General features: G+C 28.3%; 1 protein-coding gene across 4 annotated transcripts; it reads right to left on the bottom strand.

Moving 5' to 3' along the window:
* Positions 1-16,331: 16,331 nt before the first annotated feature.
* On the bottom strand, positions 16,332-20,372 carry LOC112802449 (eukaryotic peptide chain release factor subunit 1-3). 4 transcript variants are annotated; one of them, XM_025845679.3, is made up of 6 exons: positions 20,186-20,372; positions 17,841-19,303; positions 17,611-17,704; positions 17,446-17,524; positions 17,006-17,081; positions 16,332-16,681 (listed from the first exon to the last, which is right to left on the bottom strand). In XM_025845679.3, exon 2 carries the CDS (start codon positions 19,276-19,278, stop codon positions 17,968-17,970), a length of 1,311 nt encoding a protein of 436 aa, XP_025701464.1. In that variant the 5' UTR covers positions 19,279-19,303; positions 20,186-20,372; the 3' UTR covers positions 16,332-16,681; positions 17,006-17,081; positions 17,446-17,524; positions 17,611-17,704; positions 17,841-17,967. The 4 variants fall into 4 exon arrangements, with proteins under 4 accessions (XP_025701464.1, XP_072092452.1, XP_025701463.3 ...); XM_072236351.1 differs by having other exon boundaries at positions 17,442-17,524; positions 20,186-20,347; XM_025845678.3 differs by lacking the exon at positions 20,186-20,372 and adding an exon at positions 19,410-19,856 and having other exon boundaries at positions 17,442-17,524.
* Between the last annotated feature and the right edge of the window lie 2,400 nt (positions 20,373-22,772).

The raw sequence follows: 22,772 nt of genomic DNA, 5'->3' as shown, positions 1-22,772 counted from the left end.
ATTTTTGTGTTATGATTTAATTCCAGAAATATAATTTTTTATTTAAATAAAAAAAAGCCTATATCTGGTGTTATTGGTGCCAAATTTTTCTCTAGATTCTCATTCTGGAATTTTCTTATAGCATGCGTAACGCTATTCGGTAGTGTCATGTATTATTAAAGAACGTGTACAATTCAATATCTACGGATGAAAATAATGTTCACCTAAACTCCCACAAAATCTCATAAAAATTTGCAAGAAATTACCCATTTCAATGTTGTTCAATTCAATTATATCTACCAGCTAAGCACCATTCACCACATCCAGGGGCGGAGCTTAGAAAGACAGAGGAATCATGGTTCTTCCCAAACTTTTATTAAAAAAATTAGTAATACTTTTTTAAAAAATAAAAAATAGTTTAATTTACTCAAATATTTTATTATGACTTAAAATATTAAAGTTTAATCTTTATCTCTTGCTTTTATTACACAATAATTTTTAATTTTAAACATTTAAAATATGTTAGATTTGGACTGAACTGAGTGTTTTCGCATTTCTTATCTCTTTATTCAATAAACAACATTCATTTTACCTTTGAGTTCAAATATAAAAAATTAGATATTTTTTATTTATGTAATTTAATATTATTTTATATTTTACTGTTAATTTAATTTAATTTTTATTAGAATATTCAATAAGTATTGATATTATTGTATTTGTATAAATTGAAAAAAATTAATAAATATTATAAATTTTAATATTTGTCTTTTTAATTTCTTTTTTATATATTTTACAAGATATATATTCAAATTTTTATATAAAATAATCATAAAAAAATTAAAGAATTGATACATTTTTTTAAGAGGAAGGCTAATATTTAAGAAGGAGAACATATAACTTTTACAATATTAACACTTGTAGATAGTTTTTCTACTTTAATGAATCACGAAGAAAGTGAGATACAACCTTCAAAAATTTAAAGAGTTATAACTGATGAGTTTGACCTTAATTCTTTAGAACGAGACCCTGAAAAACGGCTTTAAATTTGACAATATCACCCAAATAAGAGAGATGAGGTTAAACGAACTTATCTTAAATAGGGTCCATATTAAAAACATCTTGATAATTATCTTCTATCTGACCTTCCAAAATTTTGTTTCAAGTTCTGCTACGGACCACATCATCACTGGTTTCTTTTATTCTATATAATTTATTGTCCTAATTAATTATTTTCTATTTACCACCATTACTGCTTTATCTTTCACTATAAGAAATAAATAAATAAATAAAACTATTGTTGTATCTTTTACTATATATTCCACTAAGGTTGCTTTTCTTCAAATTAATTCAATATATCACTAGTTATTAGAAAGAAAACAGAGGGCTAAGTCAAGAAAGATCCAAGATGATGAGATGTGAGGCAATGAATAGTCTATTTACAAAGTGAACAGTGCTCCATAATTGGTTCGTTATATAATTGAATTTGGATATATGCACCGTAATGTGGATAAACAAGTTGATACTTGCTTTATAGCTGCTTAATTAATTAATTAAGACTATTTCCAATGACTGTTTGTATAAAGTAGATAAGAAACTTGAACTTAATAATTATTAGAATTTTAAAATATTACTGGAGGGATAATGAGAAGTAGAAATGAGAGGAAGAACCATTTTTTTTATAGATTTAAAAAATCAAATAGAATTTCGATTTATTTAACTTAATAAGAGGAGAGAGTGTGGAGCATTGCAACAAGTTTATTATTATTATTATTAACCAAAAGTTGGAAATAAATAAATAAATCTCTATCTCTAAAGTAGTAAGAATCATTACACCCTTTTTTAGATAGATAGTAAAGTTGGATTGACATTTAATTAAAGAATAAAAATTATTTATGAAAATTATGTGGTCAACAAAATTACTTATAAACAATAAAAAACTAAAATTAATTATATATGAAAGATTTTGTTACGCAGATTATAAAAATTCTATTCTGATCTTTAATACATTTGTGAAACAAATCAAAATTTTGGGTGTAGAACGTGTTTTTATTACTGTTATATATATTATTTGAATCAAAAGGCCGACTAAAAGCTAAAAATTTAAAAGACAAGTAGTATTTTTATATAATAATAATTCATATGCATTTAGTTAATAATTTAAATTTTATACTAGCCGGAACATTTATAAATGGAGAGTTGAATCCATACTTTATTTATTCTTATTCTTTTAAAGAAATATAAAATTTGTTATACAAATATCATCTAGAAATAAAACAAAAGAAGTTATACAGGAGTGGGAGGGGATGCGGAATATAGGGGTGTGTATGGATCGGGTGAAATCGGGTTTGGTATGATCTATATTTGGTCCGAAATATATACCGGGTCTATTTATTAGATTCGAACTCGACTTTAAATCCGATGAAATTTATACATTTTTGGACCACGATTATACTGGGTGAAAACTGGGTCATTAACATTACATTATTTTGATACTTTCTTATAAGCTAGCATATGAAAATATCTAAATTTCCAAAGCTCCAACTATTATTTGACATAGTAAAATTCACTTAGAAAAACAAGAACCGACTTTTCTCTAAAATTAAAGCATAATCATAATCAATACTAATATTGTATAATAACACCAAATATTTAAATCAATACAAATAACACAACATTATGCATTAGTCTAAAATCTTATGCATTTTAAACATAAAACATTAACTTATAGTCTTATAATAACTAATAACACAAAATATTAAGGTTTATAATATTTAAATTTCACATAAGAATAGCCATCATTCATCACTAATAATACACTATTTTGTACGATGACTGAGCCACTGAACCGACTTCGAATGACCCGAATCATGTCCGGACCTGACCTAAAATAATAACCGAGTCTATTTTTAAAACTCTTACCCGACTCTAGACCCGATGAAATCATATCAAATTAAATTCTAAAGTGCTCGAACTCGGCCCGAAATCCAGGCCATGCACACCCCTAGCGAAAGATATAATAAATGGTTGAAACAATAATGATAGTACAATTTTGTATGTTTTGTTTGTTAGTAAGTAGTAGTATAGGTGGTAGATTAGGCGTATATATATATATAATGGTATTGGGATATATCGTAGTGGAGTAGTGAAGTGAAGTGATGGCTGGGCTGGGGTCTGTTGTCTTACCCCGGGGAACCACCATCCATGACGGCATCACCCTATCCCACCGACCCACCCTACACACAAATATTACACAGAATTTATTATTTTTTATTAATAATTAATTAATAATATTTAAAAATAAAAATTAAAAATATATTATTAAATTACTAAACTAAAAAAATTTAACTAATAATTAAAAATATTAATAAAAAATAATAAATTCTATTAGTGCTTTAATATTTTTATTTTTATTTGGTTCATATCTACAACACCACTTTTTTTTCTAGAGCAATACTCATGGTTCATCATCATAACCAAACAAAATCACACTGTTTTTCAAGCAGAGTTACAGTATTCACAAAAATGTTGTAAACTGATCATCAATTGCTCTTTCCAGGTCTTTGATTTGACTCCCTGTCTGCATGTTGGGCCAAGAATCAAATTTTTACTTTTGGTATTAGCAAATGCGGTAACTGGTAAGATTAATTACTTGGTAAAATTTTAAGGTATGTTACACTCTGCATCTTCTTAACAAAAAGAATTAGGATTTAGGTTTATAATTATTGACCTCTCTTTTAAGCATACATTATCCTACAAAGCACGTACATATATATAGTGTTATGGTATTTAAAAATTAACATTAATATATTATTATGATTATTTAGGGTATGGGTGAATGTAATTGTTATGTGTTGAAGACAGGTTGGAGATTATTTAAATATATAAAAGATAAGAGGAACGACAAAAAAGAAAGAGTGTCTCTAATTATTTTGGTTGTAAACTAAGTCATTCGTGGGGCTGAAATAAAATATCTCTAATGATTGGTGAAAAAGGAAAAGGATACAACTTCTCATCAAAAAGTCTTATTATGCTCCCTTCACGGGATTATGTTTTATCGTTAGGTATAATCAATTTCAGCTTTCTTCAATGATTTAACAATGCATTTGAATCTTCCATTCCATATATGACTCCAATGAAAAAATAAAAAAAAGTAAGATTAATTAGGTGCGTCAAAATTAAACGTGCATTGTTCGGTAAAAAATAGTGACTTTAAGAATGAATAAGATATTTTATTTGTCTTTCATTCACGCATTAGCCGAAGTACATAAAGACATGTATATAGTAAAACATTTAGGTATTATTTAAGATATGGGGCGGCATATATCACTATCAAAATGCTAACAATAATTACTATATATCAAATAGTTGATAAGATAATAATGAAATGATGGCTACTATATTATACTGTAGTTTAAAAGAAAAGAAAAGAAGCTAAGGTCACATTATTTGAATTTATGGTGCCATTTGAGTGATATGAGTTATCCCTAACAGTCGTGCTAGCCTTATTATAAAATGAAGAATAAGGTGTACAAAGGATGAAGTAGCGTGAAAGCTAAACAAGAAACCTATATATCCAAGTTGAAGGAGAATAGAATAGGGAAAATAGGGTGTACAATGCTATTAGTTAGCATTATTGTGAGTGTATGCCAATATATTTGAAACATATATATTTTCAGCTTCTAATTAAAGGTGGTGACTTGCTTTTTATTTCCTCTGAATTCCCTTTTCATATATACATAAATACTATGTTAAAGGAATTATTCTTACTTGGTCAACTAATAATCTTTATTTGTAATGACTTGCACAATATGTCTATTGTATTTATTTCATGAGTTTTATGCATGTTTATTTCCAAGTCATCCAGTCCATTTTTAAAAAATAAAAACGTTATATATTTTGTAAACATACGAGGCTTTTTAAAACAAAAAAAAAAAAATAATGTTCAATTTGTCTAAAGAATAAATGATTTACGTTTTTATATTATCAGTTAATTTTGCTAGATGCATGCTACAAAATTAGAAAAATCAAATTTATTTCATAGTTTATCTCGAAGAATAGGGATAAAAATAGATTAAGTAATTACAAATTTATAATTTGACTTGTATTTAGTTTGATCTGATTTATTCTGTTATAAAATAAGTCTAATTCTAAATTATTTAAAAGCTTAAACTTATTAATAGACAAACCTAAGTTTACAAATAAATTTTATAGGTCTGTCGAATCTATTTGGATTTGTTAAAATATACATGAATATATATAAATTTTTATAATAAAAAATATTAAATATTTTTACATATTCTAAATATTTTAAACATTTAGATATTTTTGTAAACATTAAATTTGATATATTACAAATAATAAGTAAAGTTTTATTAAAAAATAGTTTTTAAAAGTAATATTTTAAAATAAAAATATTTTTGTAAAAAATTTATCAAATCTTTTAATAAATTCTAAATATGGTCAGATTTAATAATAGGTCAAACTTATTATTTAAAAACAAGTCTATAACAAGTTGCAGATCACACTCAAACCAATTAACTACATTATAAGTAAGGATGAAAGTAGGTCACACTACTTGACGGAACTCGTGGCTTGACTCGTTTTATTAAACTTGCTATGTTAGGGTATTTTGTAAAATTTATTAGTTAAAAAGAAAAAATCAGGTCATAAATTTTAAAAAAAAGCCTACAAAATTTGTTAGATCGGTTCATCAAAACATATTTTGTAAAAATAAATTAATCTTAATTTAAACTTTGAACAATTTACTTATGTTAAACACAAAATAAAATTAAAAAGAATCAATAATTAATACTAATTAAAATTAAAATTTTTTATTTTCAAAAAAAAATTATGAATATAAATATAGTTATAATATATAACTAAAGATTGATATATAAATAAATTTTTTTACAAATTATAAATTATAAATTTTAGAGTCCTTTTAATGTCATTTAGATTTTTTAATTTTATTATTTTTCGAATTTCAATTCACAAAAGAAATTTTTTAAATAAATTTAAAATTTGTCAAACTTTAAATAAGTTGAGCTTAAACCTAAAAAAAATTATATAAGTAATAACATATCTAAACTTAATCTATCTATTTATAACATGAGACAGATTTGTCAAAACTCAAAACCAAGACTCTACTTAATTTGTCTCATTTCCATTCCCTAGTTACAAACCTAATTTGTTAGGTGAAATCTAATCTAGCCTAATATATTTTTACCTCTACCTATAAAATATGTAACAAAAAAATTGTATTCACAGATTAAAAAATATAATTAGTTCTAAAATTTTGCTAAAAATTATATTTTTACAAATTTTGAATTTATTTAAAAATTTGTTCAAAATAGTTATTATATTATTTATTTTTAAATTAAATAATAATTTAATTGATATAATATTTTAATTATTTTTTAAATCACACGTGGTATGAATTTAGTTTGTCTTTGTATGTTTTTTTATTATAAGAATCTGTTACTTCAAATTCTAGATAATTCCAATTTTTGCTCTTATGTCATATGAAGGGTTACGTTACATTCAATTTTTCAAGATCAAAAGTTTCAGCCGATAATAGTTCTTTAAAAAATTGTTAATTATTCCTTTTTAAATAAATTCAAATTTTGTAAAAATATAATTTTTCCAAAATTTGAATTAAATACAAATTTAAATTTCTATTATTATTAGTTCTGAATTTTTTATTTTGTTTGAAACTAGATTAAAGATATTTTTATTAACTAAATTAAGACAAAACTATAATAGTGTGGGAAAAATGGGTCAAATCAACATTTCTAAAACAAGTGGAACTAAATTAAGTAAATATTATTTATAGAAACTATAATATATTTGAAAAATACAACAAAAATGAAAGAAAGGAAGAGAATTAACATAAGAAAAGGGAAGTGTGCTTTTTTTTAGCATGATATTTAATTAATCTTGATAGTACTAGTAATTTATACCACACTAAACTAGTCTTACCAAGCTAGTGATACTATTTTCAGAAAGTAAACAATGCCACCTTAATTATTAAAGATGTCATGATAGGGTTTCTAAATTACATAAATTAAAGTATATAGCAGTATAATCTTTTAGCCTCTCTTATTAACCACTACTTTATGGAAACACTACTAATCAACTCTAGATTTGTAAATTCAATTATCTTCTCAAATTTTAATGAGCCTGAGAGAATCCATGTAGACCTCAATCATTGGACCTTGCTGGAATAAAATCATGCCGCCAATGAATGGGTTTATCTGATCTTTCTAGATGTTCACAAAAAGATAGTCTTGATACACTTCACACTAATCAGAGTGATAATAGTAATATCCTAATGTTTTTCTAATTCTTTTTAAATAACTATGATAAATAAATAATATTATTAGGATGACTTAAAGCAATAAAAAAATGAAAGGATAAATGCTTCTAAACTTTGGAAATCTTATAATAACATTTTTTCTTTTACTTATTCACGCTAAGAGAAAAATGAATATTTTTTATGGTCATCACTAAGTTAAGAAAATGGTTACTATATTCTTGACAATGAACAATATATTGTGTTATTAATTATAAAAAATATTATTCAAAAAATATTTTCGGCAGTCAATAATATTAAAGAAAATTGATTATATTTTTAATTATCAATAATTATCAAATATTAATAAAAACATCGTAAAAAAGTTTTCCATGATAACTATTGACCGCTCAAAAATTACCCTCAATTTTTTTTTTTGGGATAATTTTTAGGTAGTAAATAGCGATCAAACTTATTTTTAAACTACTTTTTTTCATAACTACTAGAGACCACAAAACAATGCTAATTTTTTACTTATATTATAGTATAATGAAAGAGAGAAATATATTTGAGAATTTTCTATTATTGAAGATTATAAATACTAATTTGTGATATAGATATGAGAAAGTGGAAGAAGCATATGAGAGAGGAAAAAGAAGCATTGCGGAATCGGCAAGGTAAGTTAGTGTATGAGTGTGTAGTGTGTCATGGAATGATGAAGGGAGGGCCACCAATATTTATATATCTTCATCACCAAAGTGCTTAGATTATTATTGTCACCAAAAAGGGTCTTTCATATTTCAATGGGGGCCCTTTATATACTTCACGGGAACAATTTCTTCTATCATCTTAAATACTATCACCTGTATACATATTAAAAAATATAATTTTATTATTCTTGAATTATTTTAAATTAATTAGCATTGAACATTATCACTTTGGCATTGATGAAAAGTTCATTTGAGAGCAATTGTGTGGATTTAAGAGTAAGGAGAAGTTATTTTATTTAACTCAGCATTATATAATATTTATCAAAAATACTATTCGTACACTAAAATTAATTATTAAAATTAATTATTAATATATTTATGTATAAATATATATATATAATTTAATTTATTTTTTAATGTGTATTTATATTTTAATATATATTTTATATTGGTGACTGACTTTGGTAACTAATTTTAGTATACATGTAGCAACAACAACAACAACAAAGTCTTGTCCCACTAAGTAGAGTCGGCTACATGAATCAAACGACGTCATTGTGCTCTGTCATGTATCATGTCTACAGAGAGACCGTTTACATGTAGATCTCGTTTGACCACCTCATGGATGGTCTTCTTAAGTCTTCCTCTGCCTTTTACCCTTTATCCATCTTTCATCTCATCCACCCTCTTGATTGGATGTTTTATCGGTCTTCTTCTCACATGTCTAAACCACCTGAGATGCGATTCAACCATCTTTTCCACAATGGATGCTACTCCAACTCTCTCCCTTATATCTTCATTCCTTATTTTATCCAATCGCGTATGACCACTCATCTATCTCAACATCTTTATCTCTGCCACACTCAGCTTATGTTCGTGCTCCCCTTTAGCCGCCCAACACTCCGTACCATACAGCATAGCCGGTCTTATAGCGGTGTGATAGAATTTACCTTTAAATTTTAGAGGCACTTTTTTGTCGCATATAAAATCAGATGCATTCCGCCATTTTGACCAACCTGCTTGGATCTTTGATTTATGTCATGGGGGTTCGGCTATATTTTTATGTTAGTTGCCGAAGACCTAACACAACATTCCTCCTTTATCTGGGCTTGGGACCGGCTATGTACCGCAAGTGAAATATAGGTGGAGTTTTTAGTATACACGTAGCATAATCAAATATTTATATTTATATTTATTATATTTAAAATTATTCATTTATTTCGGTAAAAATTAAAAAAATAAAATAAAATAAATAAATACATTGAAAAAGTAAAAAAAAAAAGTTATGACTCTATGACTTTCAAATTATGAGTTTCAAATATTATTCAAATTTAATCAGAGTTGGAGAAGACTTCTTATTATTTTTATTATTATTTTTTTGTTTGGAAGTTTTAGATGGATTAATCCTACTGTGGGCACATTACTATTTACTAATTTACGTATTTGTTAATTATAACTTTAATTTAAAAATAATAAAGATGTGAATTATTAGTAGTAGATATGATGATCGCTAAAATAGCATGCAATGGATGGTATAAAACAGAAACCTACATAGTGCTATAAAAGTACATACAATAATTTCATATGAGTCATGAAACCATGTATCATATCAGCCCTTACCTTCATGAATATAGTCTCTGCATGCCAAAGTAATTAGGGGACCCCATATCATCTAAAATAGATTTTACTTCTTCTTTGTCCCTATTGGGCCCTCATCACATTCAAAAATCAAATTCAACCCCCTCCAACCCTTACCTTGTACACTCGCATCAATAATAAGGAATTAAACAAAACAGATTAAATTTAAAATTCAACTTTATTTACCAACATATACTCAATTAGAATGGTAAATGCCCCTTTTCAGAATAAACATCACCAGAAAGTCATGGTTCTTACTATTTGTTATTTATTTAAAAATAAGGAATTATTTACAAAATATTTTCTACATTCAACGCGAGTTTTGAACTCTTATTTTCTCTAATAAAAAATAAAATAAATATAAAAAATTAATTTTTAATTAGTCAATATATATTAATTTATTTTATTTTTATCGATTTTTTTAAATCTCAATTTTTTAAAAAGTTTAGAGTTTAGAATTATGATTTAGAGTTTAAAATTTAAAATAAATTAATAATTTCAAAAAATTAGCTAATATTATTGAAAGAAGTTGGCTTCCTAATTAAACTTAAAAAAATAACAATGTGATTCAACGATTTTGCGGATTTAAAATGAAAATAATTATAGAGAACTAATTTATAATTAACGAAATCTTTTATTGTAAAATTATTTTTTTAATTTTTATTTTTTAAAAGATTTATAATTTAAAATTTAGAACAAAAAAATAATTTCAAAAATTTAATAATAATAGCTAAAAAATTGGCTCCTTAATTGAAATGAAAATATAAATGAATGAATAGAAAATGAGAAATAATTAAAATTAAGAAAGGGGCAGAACGCCGCATGGTGGGTATCCACCACTTGAAGTTGTAGGTCTCTGATGATCAGAGTCACACACAACCCTATAAGCTAATTTAATTTAATTGAATTAATTAATAGCCTCTTTTATTTAAAGAATTTGGCATCACCTTCCATAGTAGCCTTCAAGATTCAATAGTAGCTCACAACACCGATCAATATAATGCTGCTATAAAGAACAAGCTAAGCTACTACTGCCACCATTTTTCCATTACACTTACAGCTCATAAGCCTCCAAAAGGCAACATTTTGGATTCTTATTGCCAAAGATCATCATCATCTCTTCTGCCTTTTTTTTAAAAAGAAAAAATTATTCTGTGGGCACCAAAAATTAATCACCAAATTAATTTTATATATTTGTGAATGTTTATGTATATTGTTTTTATATATTTTTAATATATAATTTATATTTTAATATATATTTTATAAGAATAATAATTTTTTTATAGGATATTTTATACATGATGATAATATGATTATTTTTTATAGGATATTTTAGAAATGTGTAAAATATTTCTATACTTAAAATAATTCAGTATTATTGATCTATTATGAAGAAATACTATTGTGTATTGTTAGGTTTAATTATTTTGTTGGTCTTTATAATTTTATTAAGTTTGTAATTAGATTTTTATATTTTTTTAATTGAATTTTATAGTATTTTTAATTTTTGTAATTAGGTCTTTTCTAATAAAAAAAATATTAGAGTTAATTAAATTTTTTTTATAAATTAAAATTATCCATAATTAAGAATCTAATTATTAGATCTTTAATCACATATTTTTTAGAAAAAATATTCTGTTAATTTAAATATTTTTATATGAAAAATATCTAATTATAAAATTAAAATTAATATATAAAAATTTAATTAAAAATATAAAAATTTAATTATAAATTTGATAAAATTATAAAAACTAAATAGAATTATTAAATTAAAGCCAATTGGACATATATTTATATATACAGTCATATTGATGATATTATTATAGTAGGATTCTTTGAGGTGTAGATATTTTGAAAGTACAAATATTTTTAGTGATATGTCAGTGTATAGATTCATATAAAGGTCCAATTTAACATACATTGGTATTATATGTATCAAAATTAATTTTTTATAAGAATATATTTAATTAGGATTTTGATGTGTAATTAAAGAGTAATATACAGTAGCTAGGCCTGGTTGTCGCCCCAAGAAAGATACAATCATAGGAAATAGGATTAGGGTACAACAGTTACAGTTAATAGTTAATTATAACCCGTAGATCAGAACCTTATTTGGTATATAATTGTTAAAACTAGAAGTAGTCTTTTTAGTATGAGATATTTCATCTATCCGTACTTTTAATTGTAGGGTTCCCACGTGAGATGATCTATCATAGATTAATTAGATTTACATCTCATCCATGGCAAGTCATATATAAGAGATTAATTAAATTAACCACATTATGGGCATGATCAATAGAAATTAAAGACAAGGACAAATGACCTATAGAGTGGGAAAAAGAGCAAGTATTTTAATTTCTTGAACTTCACACCATTTATAAATGCCAATTGCTCTTTAATTTGCATTCTCTATTTGTCCTAAAGTTTAATGAGTTTTCGCTATATGATATTTTATGTACAGTTTTTTTTTTCACAATTCGGTTTGAATATAGGATTTTATTCGTATTATTATTATTTAACTTTGTCAATATTATACCTATCCTAATAGCGATTTATATGAGAACTTTTAAAAATATTGAAAGTAAAAAGAAAATAAAATTGTTCTTTTTTAAAATAGTTCTTAAAAAACCAAAATTAATTAAGCCGTTTTTTTTTAAAAAAAGGATTTTAAAATTTTTTGACTATTTTTTAAAAAAAAATTCTTAAAATTAAATATGATATATATAATTGGATTTTGCTTATTTGTTGTGATTATTAAAGTCTGAAGCAGGGTTTGGACATACATTATTAAAACATATTATGATACTAAACAAGGGTAACGGAAGAAAATAAATACGTTTTACTATTGCAATTGATTAAAGATCAATCTACATTGTTACTCTTTTTGTTTGAAAGTGCACATAGTTTAGATCCTAAAATCAATAAACTTATAAAAATTATCAAATAATGGAGTATACACTCGTAGTTTGATAATTTATACTGCAAATAAGTCTCATCAAATAATGAATCCAAAAATAATTATCCCATTACTTTATTTATATATTCTCTCAGTGTATAACCACTATATAAAAAACACAAGTTATTGTCCCATTGTCACTTATTTCAACCGGTATAATATAATTATCCACTATTCTACTATCCTTACCCTTTTATATATTTTAATCCTTTCATGAGGAATTGGTAGAGAAAATGAAAGAACAATGAGTAAAATATTCCTCCCTCTGACTTACTAATAAATGATAATAGTAAAGATATGATACACATGAAATGAGAGCAATGAACAAATGATATGTATTATATTTTTATTATTTCAGTTTCTATTTCAGAGTGTGTGTGGCACGCGCCCGTTTTAATAATATATATACTTTTTTGGGAGGCTAGATATTTATAATATACAAAGCCTATGTTCTTATTCTTTAATTTGCTTATTATATGTTTCATTTTGGCCCTCAATTTTAAAATTAGTAAAATCATCTTTAAAAGGATTATTATACATTAATACAAATAAAAAAAATCATATTAGTTAAGGATTGTGATACATATAAATAAGATATGCAGATTCTTTTGAAGTAAGTAGTATAAATATCAAATATCTAAAAAGAATAATGCACTTGTAAGGACGTAATTTGAGGATTGAATAAAATTAAAAGATAGTCACGGATACTAATATTTTTCGTGGGAAAATTTCATTGCTTATTCATTATGATCTAAGTTGTCATTATATTGATTGTGAAATGTAATTGTTTCCATAGTTGGACTAATTTACAAATAATAAGCTAAAAATTCATAGAAAAATACTAATCAAGCCCTGTCGTTATAATTGGGTTAAAGCCATAAGACAAAAGCCATTTTTTTCGGAGTTTAAAAGGCAAATAAATCCACTACCACATGCCATCAATAAATAGATACTCAAAGTGGGTAGGAATATGTACATGAGTGGGCCCAAGCCAACCACTTAGTATTGTGGATTCATGCCTTAATTTCAACAATTAGGAAAACAAGTAATTTTCATTTTTCAAATATTCATTTATGTAGTTAATTAGTTATGCATCATTAGAAGGCCAAAAAATAGTTGCACCTAAGTGTCTATCTTTGGTGCATGAATTTTGTTCTTGAAGCTTAAACTAGCTAGAAATGTCACTTTCCTTACCCATAACCATAAGTTTTTGGGACTTGACTTGCACATTTTCTCTTAGTATATTTCCTTAGTTTATGGAAAATTTCCCTATTTGATTCTATAAAAGAACATTGAAGAAAATAAAGGAAATACTCTTCTTAATGGATAAATCATCAATGATCACAATAGCCTAAGGAATTGTGCATTAATGATGAACTCATCTACATGTTTGAGTTTGGTGTGTTTCTTATATCTTACCTAATTATATATGCTATATAGATTATAGTTATAACTCTCGTATTCCTAATTTCTAAGATATATCACTTTCAAAGTCCACAAACTAATATACCATTGTGATTTCCCTCAATTCTCAAAAGAACTATTGCTTTTTCCTAAGTACACTTGTCATAACATTGATATGAAGAGAAGGTAATGGCGTGTACCCATTTCATGATAAGTTGCTTAATTTAACTAGGAAAAAAAAATAAAAAGTGAAAAAGTGGGTAATTGATGATCTAGGGAAGCACCTAAAAAATTGGAAAAGAATAAAATAAAAAAATAAATAGATACAAAATATAAGTTGATAGGGACAAATAAAAGAAACAAAATAAATGGAATGAAAGAAAGGTTAGATGCATCTTCTTTCTTATTATTGTAAGGGTGGCCTCAAACATCTCCATCATAGTTTTACATGAGACAGAATAGTATGGATATATTATCGTCAAAAGCAATTTTTTCTCCAACAAATCATCTTATTTGCACATGATATTGTCGGAATTTGATGTCAATAGTTGATTTATTTTATGCTTGGTGAATGCCAAGTACTAACAACATCCTTAGCCTCTTGCATCTTTGAAAATTATTCATAATAAGGACTAAACGAATTGAATATTTCTCAATGTTTATTATATTGTCCAAAGAAATTGCTAAGAAGCTTCAACACAATTTTTTTTTTCTCTTCTTATCTCCAAGGCTCCTCAACCCTATGCATTATGAGATAAGATATCTTATTCTTATTCATTTAATATTGACCAAATACATTAATCATTCCCCTATAGATGTTAAATCAGAAAACAAGCTTCAATTCAATTTATGATAAAAAAAAAATGATTTTGAATTCAATTCTGGTATAATTTGTATCATAATATATTTAAATAAAACACTAAAATATTAAACTGAATTCTGTTACATGATTTGAAACAACTATAAAAATAAATTGACATCTTTAAATTTGTTTTTCGTAATTTAATATAGCCACTTTGCATGACACTGGTTCTAATATATTTCAAAAAAAAAAAGATCCCTGCTATTTTTTTTAATAAATAAATAACTAAAGAATTTCAATTCCATGGTTATTCAAAATCAATGAAACGTTAGATGGAGTTAATTATGAAGACAAGGGGCAAGGGCCCAAATCAGCAGTTGGAGTGTCAACACAATAATGACATTGATTGATATGTATGGATTATATTTGAATGCAACCATGCATGCATCGCTGTACTAACACACAAACTGGTCAAACCATCATTCAAACCTGTTATAATACATCTCTGCTGCTAATATTTCAACATTATTTTGACCCATACTTAAAGGATAGATGCTATGATACAAAGGCTTCAATACATGGAATCAAGGCATCACACAGATTCGTCTACCATAAAATGTACTTATATAATATATATGCATGTTTGTAAGTTGTAACCGTATGTCGTTGTTGTCCTTCGATTTTCCATAATTTATTTTTTGTTTAAATATTGAACTTATGGATAAGTTTGGTGGTACTAAAATATCTGAAGAAAAGGATCTAGAAACCGGTAAGCAATTTATTACCATAACTATACTTGATTGGAGCTGGTACAGGTTTATGACAAGGGAAGAATATTACAATATTGTCAAATAACTTAAAAAGTGAGAATAACTAGTATGGTGTTGAATAAACTAAGAATAAGATTCGCCTTTAACTATTACCAAATTGTTACTAGCTGCTATTTCAACCACTTTATTCGATCAAGGATGCCTTTTGAGGAATCCAACTATTGAGTCCAATACAAGCAAGTCCAATTCAACCAAATTTGTCTATTAAACTTTCCCAAGAGCAATTTGCATAAGCAAGCAACTGGGCGCTGGATAGACGTCTTTATTTTTCCAAGACAACTAAGTACCAGTCAAATCCCTAAAGCAGCTCAAGTCTCAGGTTCAGCTCCATCTTAAGTTGAGCCTAGTGTTAAGTAGACAATTTTTATCTTTCCCTTGCGGTACTAGTTCACTATTCACTCAGTCTCTCGCTAATATTTAACCTTGAACGGAATTCATCACTCGATTAGAGCGACATTCCCATACAACCAGACAAGGACTAACCTCTTAGGTATACTCGCAGCACAATGGAATCCAGGAATTGAAGATTGCGGATAGAAATAGAAATGAACATAACTACAATGGCTCGAATTGGAAGCAATTCCCAAGAGCTCGGCAATTTCGCCTTGGAAGCATAACTGCAATCAATAATGCAAAGCTGACCCTAAACAGGTAGCTCTCGAAAGGGCCAAAAACTTATCAAGCTAAACACATTCATAATTTGATTATAAGAAACGGCGGGTAACATGAAAGCAATGTCTTATATATTACCATCAAATAAACTTAAAGTCTCATATCATCACATCACACACCATTAAGCATTTAAGCAAATCCCAATCGAAAATATTCGGTACCCCGTACCCTGAAAACAAACTAGCCAGAAAGTAGAAGGCTCGTCATATCATACATCACACACCATGAAGTAAGATATTGCTCGCAAGTCTTGAAGGCCCCTAATTAACATCATTAGACATCACCACACCTAAGTTCCCAAACAATCATTATATATGAGCGACATAATCATAGATTTCAGAGCACAAGCTCAAGGATCATTCATAAACCACGTTAAGAGAAAATTCTGGATCCATCCACCTACAAAACAATATAAATTAGGAATCAGTAAATGTTAGTTCTGCAGCTAATTTTGTCTAAATGTTCGCAAACAATAAAACATAAAACAAACTAGGAATGAATTACTCCACAGAAGATCAGTCAATTATCAACAATTAAACAGCAGGTCACTACAGTAATCATCATCACATCACTAATGGTAGAAATCAAAGAAATAACACACTAAACAACAAATTATAATACAAAAACTACACTGGGTTGTCAAACACAGACAAATTCATTTACATGACAATAAAAATTTATACAAGTCAAATCATAATGTTGCCTGTATAGAATTAAATGTACCTCATGGTAAGAAGTGGGCATGCTTTCTTGCACAATCACTGCTTTGCTCAGAGACCATAGTCGGATATGATGAAGCCTGAATTCAAAAAGGCGGCAAAACAAGTAACAATCTAAGCTAGAAAGCTAATAGCAAGACTTGAGACAACGCTAGAAATCCAATCTTCAATTGAAGGCTTTTACTGACAAATAATACATTTGGATTGGAAATTGTGAAAGCAGAAGAGTTGCAAAGTAATTTTAAGAGACTACTGATATTATAATTTGTATCCTATCCCAAACATTGGGAATAATAAAGACTGAAATCAACTGGAACAACTACAGAAATATTTGGATCAGCCAATTCCGTTTCTCAGCTGTTCAAAATATGGAAGCAAAATGCAATCGGAGGTGAAGAAACTAAAAATAAATTAATATCTGCAGAAGTTTAATTTAGTACCAACCGGCATGGAGCCAAGGTTATTTCTTTTGGAAGCACAAGTTTGAGATTGCATTGTTGCGCACATGTAGAGAGCAGATGAGCTGGAATAGGAAAACAAGAAATGTTAGATATGTAATCAGATAATGAATAAATGAGCACCAAGAGAGGATTTTGGGTAGAATTCCACCTAAGGAGGCAAGCAAGTTTGCTGGCATGGAGGAGCAGGAGATCAAATAGACGAGTAACCAGGATCAGTACATTGGACTCTTGAGGCATGGCATCTGAAAAAAGAAATATGGGTAGGGAAAAGATTCAGCAAGTTGCTTAAAAGATTAAAACCACAAAATATGAATCACAAGTATAAACCACAACAGATAGATATAACGTAGCAAAACAACACAGGACAATCAAGCTTACCATGCAATACCACAGGTGGAGGATGAAGAGTAGGTGCAGCAGGAGCGCACGCTACCCCCTCAATTACTGGTGCAGGTATTTTCACCTCCTTTTCCTGCACCAGCAAGAGGAAGTTGTTCATTGATTGCTATTCAGATTCATAGACAGCATCATCTTCAGAGAAATCATCAAATGTCCTCATGTCCAGCTGGTAGCGCAAGATACCACCAATCCCACCAAAACCTCTACAAAATTGTGAACCTTCTTGCGACTTATTTGTGACAAACTCAAGAGTGCAACCAAACCGCCTGTATTCATTTGCAAACCACTCCAAAAGAGAGATTTTTTCCTGCACCTCATAATCAGCATTGGATACAGGATCCCGGAAGTTGCTCTGATTGGCCTCTTGTTCCTTGTTGAAGTGTTGAATGACAACCTCACCAGTAGCACTGTTTTTCAAGACAAACCTACTCATATCCAAATTTTCCCACACAATGAGTGTCTCAACAGCTCCCATCTCCAAAGCTTTCAAAGTATCCTCAACCCCAAAAACATATTTCCCAGTATCCTGGCTAATTTCCTCAAAATATTTTCCAATCAAGCGTTTCTCCTGGATAAATTTCACATTGGACAGAATCTCAGATGAAAGTTCAATAGCCTGATTAAACCCATTTTCACCACCATAGGAAACATCTACAACATTGAGAATTTTTGCTTGGAGTCGAGGATCAAACATATCAGACTGACTAAGCTCAGTTTTGAAATCAGCTGAACCAGCAAGTATTAATCCAGAAACATTTGGCTGGCTGGTAGCTGGATTGATATAAAACTGAGTTGCAAGCTCTGCAGTCTTCCTGACATAGTTATGACGTTTCTCCATGCGAAGACGGGCAAATCGAAGAGCTGATTGCCCTCCTCTTCCGTGCTTCTTTGGGAGATCGACACTGAATTTATGAAGCACTTCCCTTGTGTTACCACTCAAGGTCCCAAACAGGGTACCATTGCCATCCATGACAATGAACCCAAACTTGTCATCTGACTCCAAAAGCTCATTTAGTGCCTCAGTATGAAACTTGTTGTCACACAGATAGAGGGAAGCATTGATAGGTCTGAAAGGCTCAAAATCAATAGTAACCTTCTTTTCCTTCCCATCTTCAGTAACAATCGTGCCAGTATACAGCACAAGCCCGTTTGGAGGAACCTTGTTATAGAGCTTGAGCCTCTGCTGGGCAGAGGTGATGGCCCCAAGCACAGACTGCCGGTTCACCCTGCTCTTGATGTTGGAAGCAGTACCAAACTCATCACCAAGCATCTTGGTAACTCGAGATATTTGATCTCGTGGGGGCATGATAAGGGAAATCATACTTGTCCCATTTCCTCTAGCAGCCTCGAGAGCTTTGATCAATTTCTTGATCTTCCAAATCTCAATGTTCTTGTCAGTCTCGTGTGCATCGGCCATCTCAGAGCAATTGTTGGCCAATAACCTTCAGTAATAAATAGGAACAAACGAGAAAAAAACACTTACATAATCAACAAACTGACACATGGTCAAAACAATCAGGAATCAAGCACATACAAAAAATCACTTACATGAACACAATTGCTAGCCACATAAATAAATGTGAAAGACAAATCATGATAGAAAATCAGACCACCACACTAATAGCAGCTGCTGTTCAAGAATTCGCAAAATATAGGAAATAAACACAGAAGATCAACTAAGAGAACAACAAAACAAAGATATTTTGGAAACAAATAATTAGAAAAAAGACACAGAACTCCTCTTGTTCCGTTTAATTGGAAATTAGAATACACTATAAACAAAGTATTCGTATTAAGATCTGATAATGTTCATCTACACTTTCTCGGATAAAATTTTATTAGAAAAAACAAAAAAGTTCCTTTTTGCTTTCCACAAAACCTCGCATAAATCATTAAACTAATATAAACACAGCGTCCAAGGAGCATAATATTCAACACTATAAATCATAATTACTATTTTTAATTACAAAATCAATCCTTTTTACTCAGTCCTGACGTTTATCCCACTCATGGCAAGTTGCAAATAAAAAATTAAAACCAAATAAATACGCCGCCAAAAAGACCATAATATTAAATAGAACAAACCCACAACTATTAACAGCAAAATCCACGGACATGACATAATCTGCAGCAGAACATGCCAATTTAATATATACTAATCCATATTCATATATAATATAATAACACCGTCACAAACCCCAACACATAAAAACATGCATGCAAAATAAAACAAGCAATCAAAACATCGAAAAACATAATCAGATGAATCAAACATACGATCAGCTACTAGAACAGGAAAATTAGATGCAGAGATAAAGAAGTACCGTTTTAGCGACGAAACGGAACGGAGGCCGAGAGAATGAGAAAGAAGGGAAAAGAGAAAACGAGAGATTCTTTTGTGCCCTAGCTGATTAACAGAACTGAACCTGATAAGCAAAAAGGGGGGTTTGGGCTTTTATAATGGTTATGGGAACGACGTCGTTCGCATTGAGCTAGGCGTGGCAGTTCCTTACTTGTTACGCAGAGTTGGCCGTGAAATAAAGTAATTTACTGTTTTGTCCCCCCTCTTTCTGGAAATTTCTAGCTGTGAGGTGATTAACGTGGCATCCAAATATGTAATTTTAAATGAGATCTTTTCGCATTCGGTAACTGAATCAAATCAAGAATAAGAATAAGAATTGATTTCAAAACTGATAATATTAGAGTTTAATACGAATGGCAATAATAAGACTTTGAAAGTATTGTTTAAAATATATTAAAAATATAGATTAGCTATTCAAATTAAAAAAAAAAATTGAATCAAATATAAACTCATTTAATTTAAATCACGCTAATTTGAATTGAATTAGTTTAAAAAATAAATTCTAATCAATATAGATACAATTTTTTAATAACATGGGACTATCTTAAAAAAATAAAAATCAAACTAATAATATTTAAATTATAATAAATTATACCAATTTTATTATCTAAATTGATCCAAACCAATATGTATTTATAGCCAATCATCCATACTACTAAGATTTGGTTTAGTAAAACTTTTACTTTTTGAAAGTAACTTATGTTTAAAAGAAATTTTTTAAAAGTTACAGCACTTGCGTTCGATAAAATCAAATTAAAAATGATTCTTAATAAGCACAAGCACTATAATTGTGTTCGGTAAAACCGCTTTTAAAACTTAAACAAACTATTATAAACATATTTATAACGAAAGATAATTTATTTTTTCAAATTCTTTAAAATTTTATATAATAGTTTAAAATAAAATAATTTTAAAATAAAAAAATTTATAATAAACATAAATATAATAAATAAATTCTTTTATTTTTTAAATTTAAAATTTTATATAAATATTATAAAAATTTATTTTATCCTAAATATTATCATTAAAAATACTAAATTACTTAACTCAAATTTTAGAGACTAATAGTTTAAATATTTACTTGATTGTACTAATATAAATAGAGTTATCATTAGTCAATAATAAAATTTGTATTAAATCCAATGTTAGTACTGTTACGTCCATTACCCACCTATATATATTGGTTTACTTTTACAGATCACAAAAAATGGGACACATATCTCAAATAAACTACTCTTATGATTATATATTTATGGGAAAGTATGAGGAGACAATAGAGGTATTATACAATGCATACGATGGGATTAATTTAAAATTTAAAATATTTGATAGGCAATTAATTAATTTTAAATTATAGGCAACTAATTAATTTTGAATAGTTTTCAATTTGAAATTTAAATCAAATATTAGGATTATCGTCGGTTTTGGAACAAATAAACTACCTCCCTCACTCACTTCTTTCTTTCAATATGGTTTGTCAGCGTTCTATGCCTTTCTCATGGAGTCTCACCAGTACACTAACGCCACAGTCACCAGCCGCTATTGGAAATCGCGTCGACACTGTTACGACTGGCGCCGTTGCCGCATAGGCCACCGCCAAGGAAGGACGCACATATTGTGTAGGTCGAACTAACGGCACCGCAGCAACCCGGACGTCCAGCGCCTCCGTCGTAGTCGGTGTGTGCCTTCTTCCCGTCACCGTCCTCACCTCCTCCGATGCGCCTTCGCTTTCTCCCATTCTTTTAAATCTCTTCTCACCGATGATACCATCATGCTCTTCTTCTTCGGATCCAAGCATGGTTAGCTTTTTTCATGATTTGAGCCCTATATTTCACAACAGTGCCGTTTTTGTCATGACTAGTCTTTCAAAATTATGTTTCACCACAATAATAGTTTCTTCTGTTTATTCATCTTCTTCTATTTTAATGGTCAATTTAGGATGGTCATTTTAGTAGGTATGCGGATGGTTATTTTATTTTTATGTATATGATTATTTTGATTAGATTGAGTTTAGTTATATATAATTAAAATATGTTAGATGTTCAATTCATTAGATATGCAGATGATTATTTTTATCCTTAAGTGGATGGTTATTTTTATTCAGGGTGAGTGGCGTATGTCAAGCCAAATAGCGATGGTGAAATGGAATGATTATTGATGAAGGTAGGGTTGCCGCCGGTTAAAAAAGAAGAGAGTATTGGAGAATTTCAGATGGTTATTTTTTTAAAATAACTAATATGATTTTTTTAAAAATTTGAAATTTGAAATTGGAGAATTTAAAATTTAAAATTTGATGTAAAATAATTGAATAAGAGTTTTTAAATTTATTATTTCGTGAGTAATTTTTATTTTTAACTCATATTGGGCTAACTAAGCAGCCCATTGTACACATTGTACAAATATCTCATTGGCTCCCTAGCGGGACTCTATATTTATATTTACATATGTATATACATGTTATGATTGGTTTTCATAAACCAAGTCAACCTCTTCACATTTCAAAGAACAGATAAAAAACAAACAAACATATATAATAGATCTACTGAAAA

Source organism: Arachis hypogaea, chromosome 5, assembly GCF_003086295.3.
Source record: "Arachis hypogaea cultivar Tifrunner chromosome 5, arahy.Tifrunner.gnm2.J5K5, whole genome shotgun sequence".
In the NCBI taxonomy this organism is placed as follows: Eukaryota; Viridiplantae; Streptophyta; class Magnoliopsida; order Fabales; family Fabaceae; genus Arachis; species Arachis hypogaea.
This window is presented reverse-complemented; position numbering and strand designations above follow the sequence as displayed.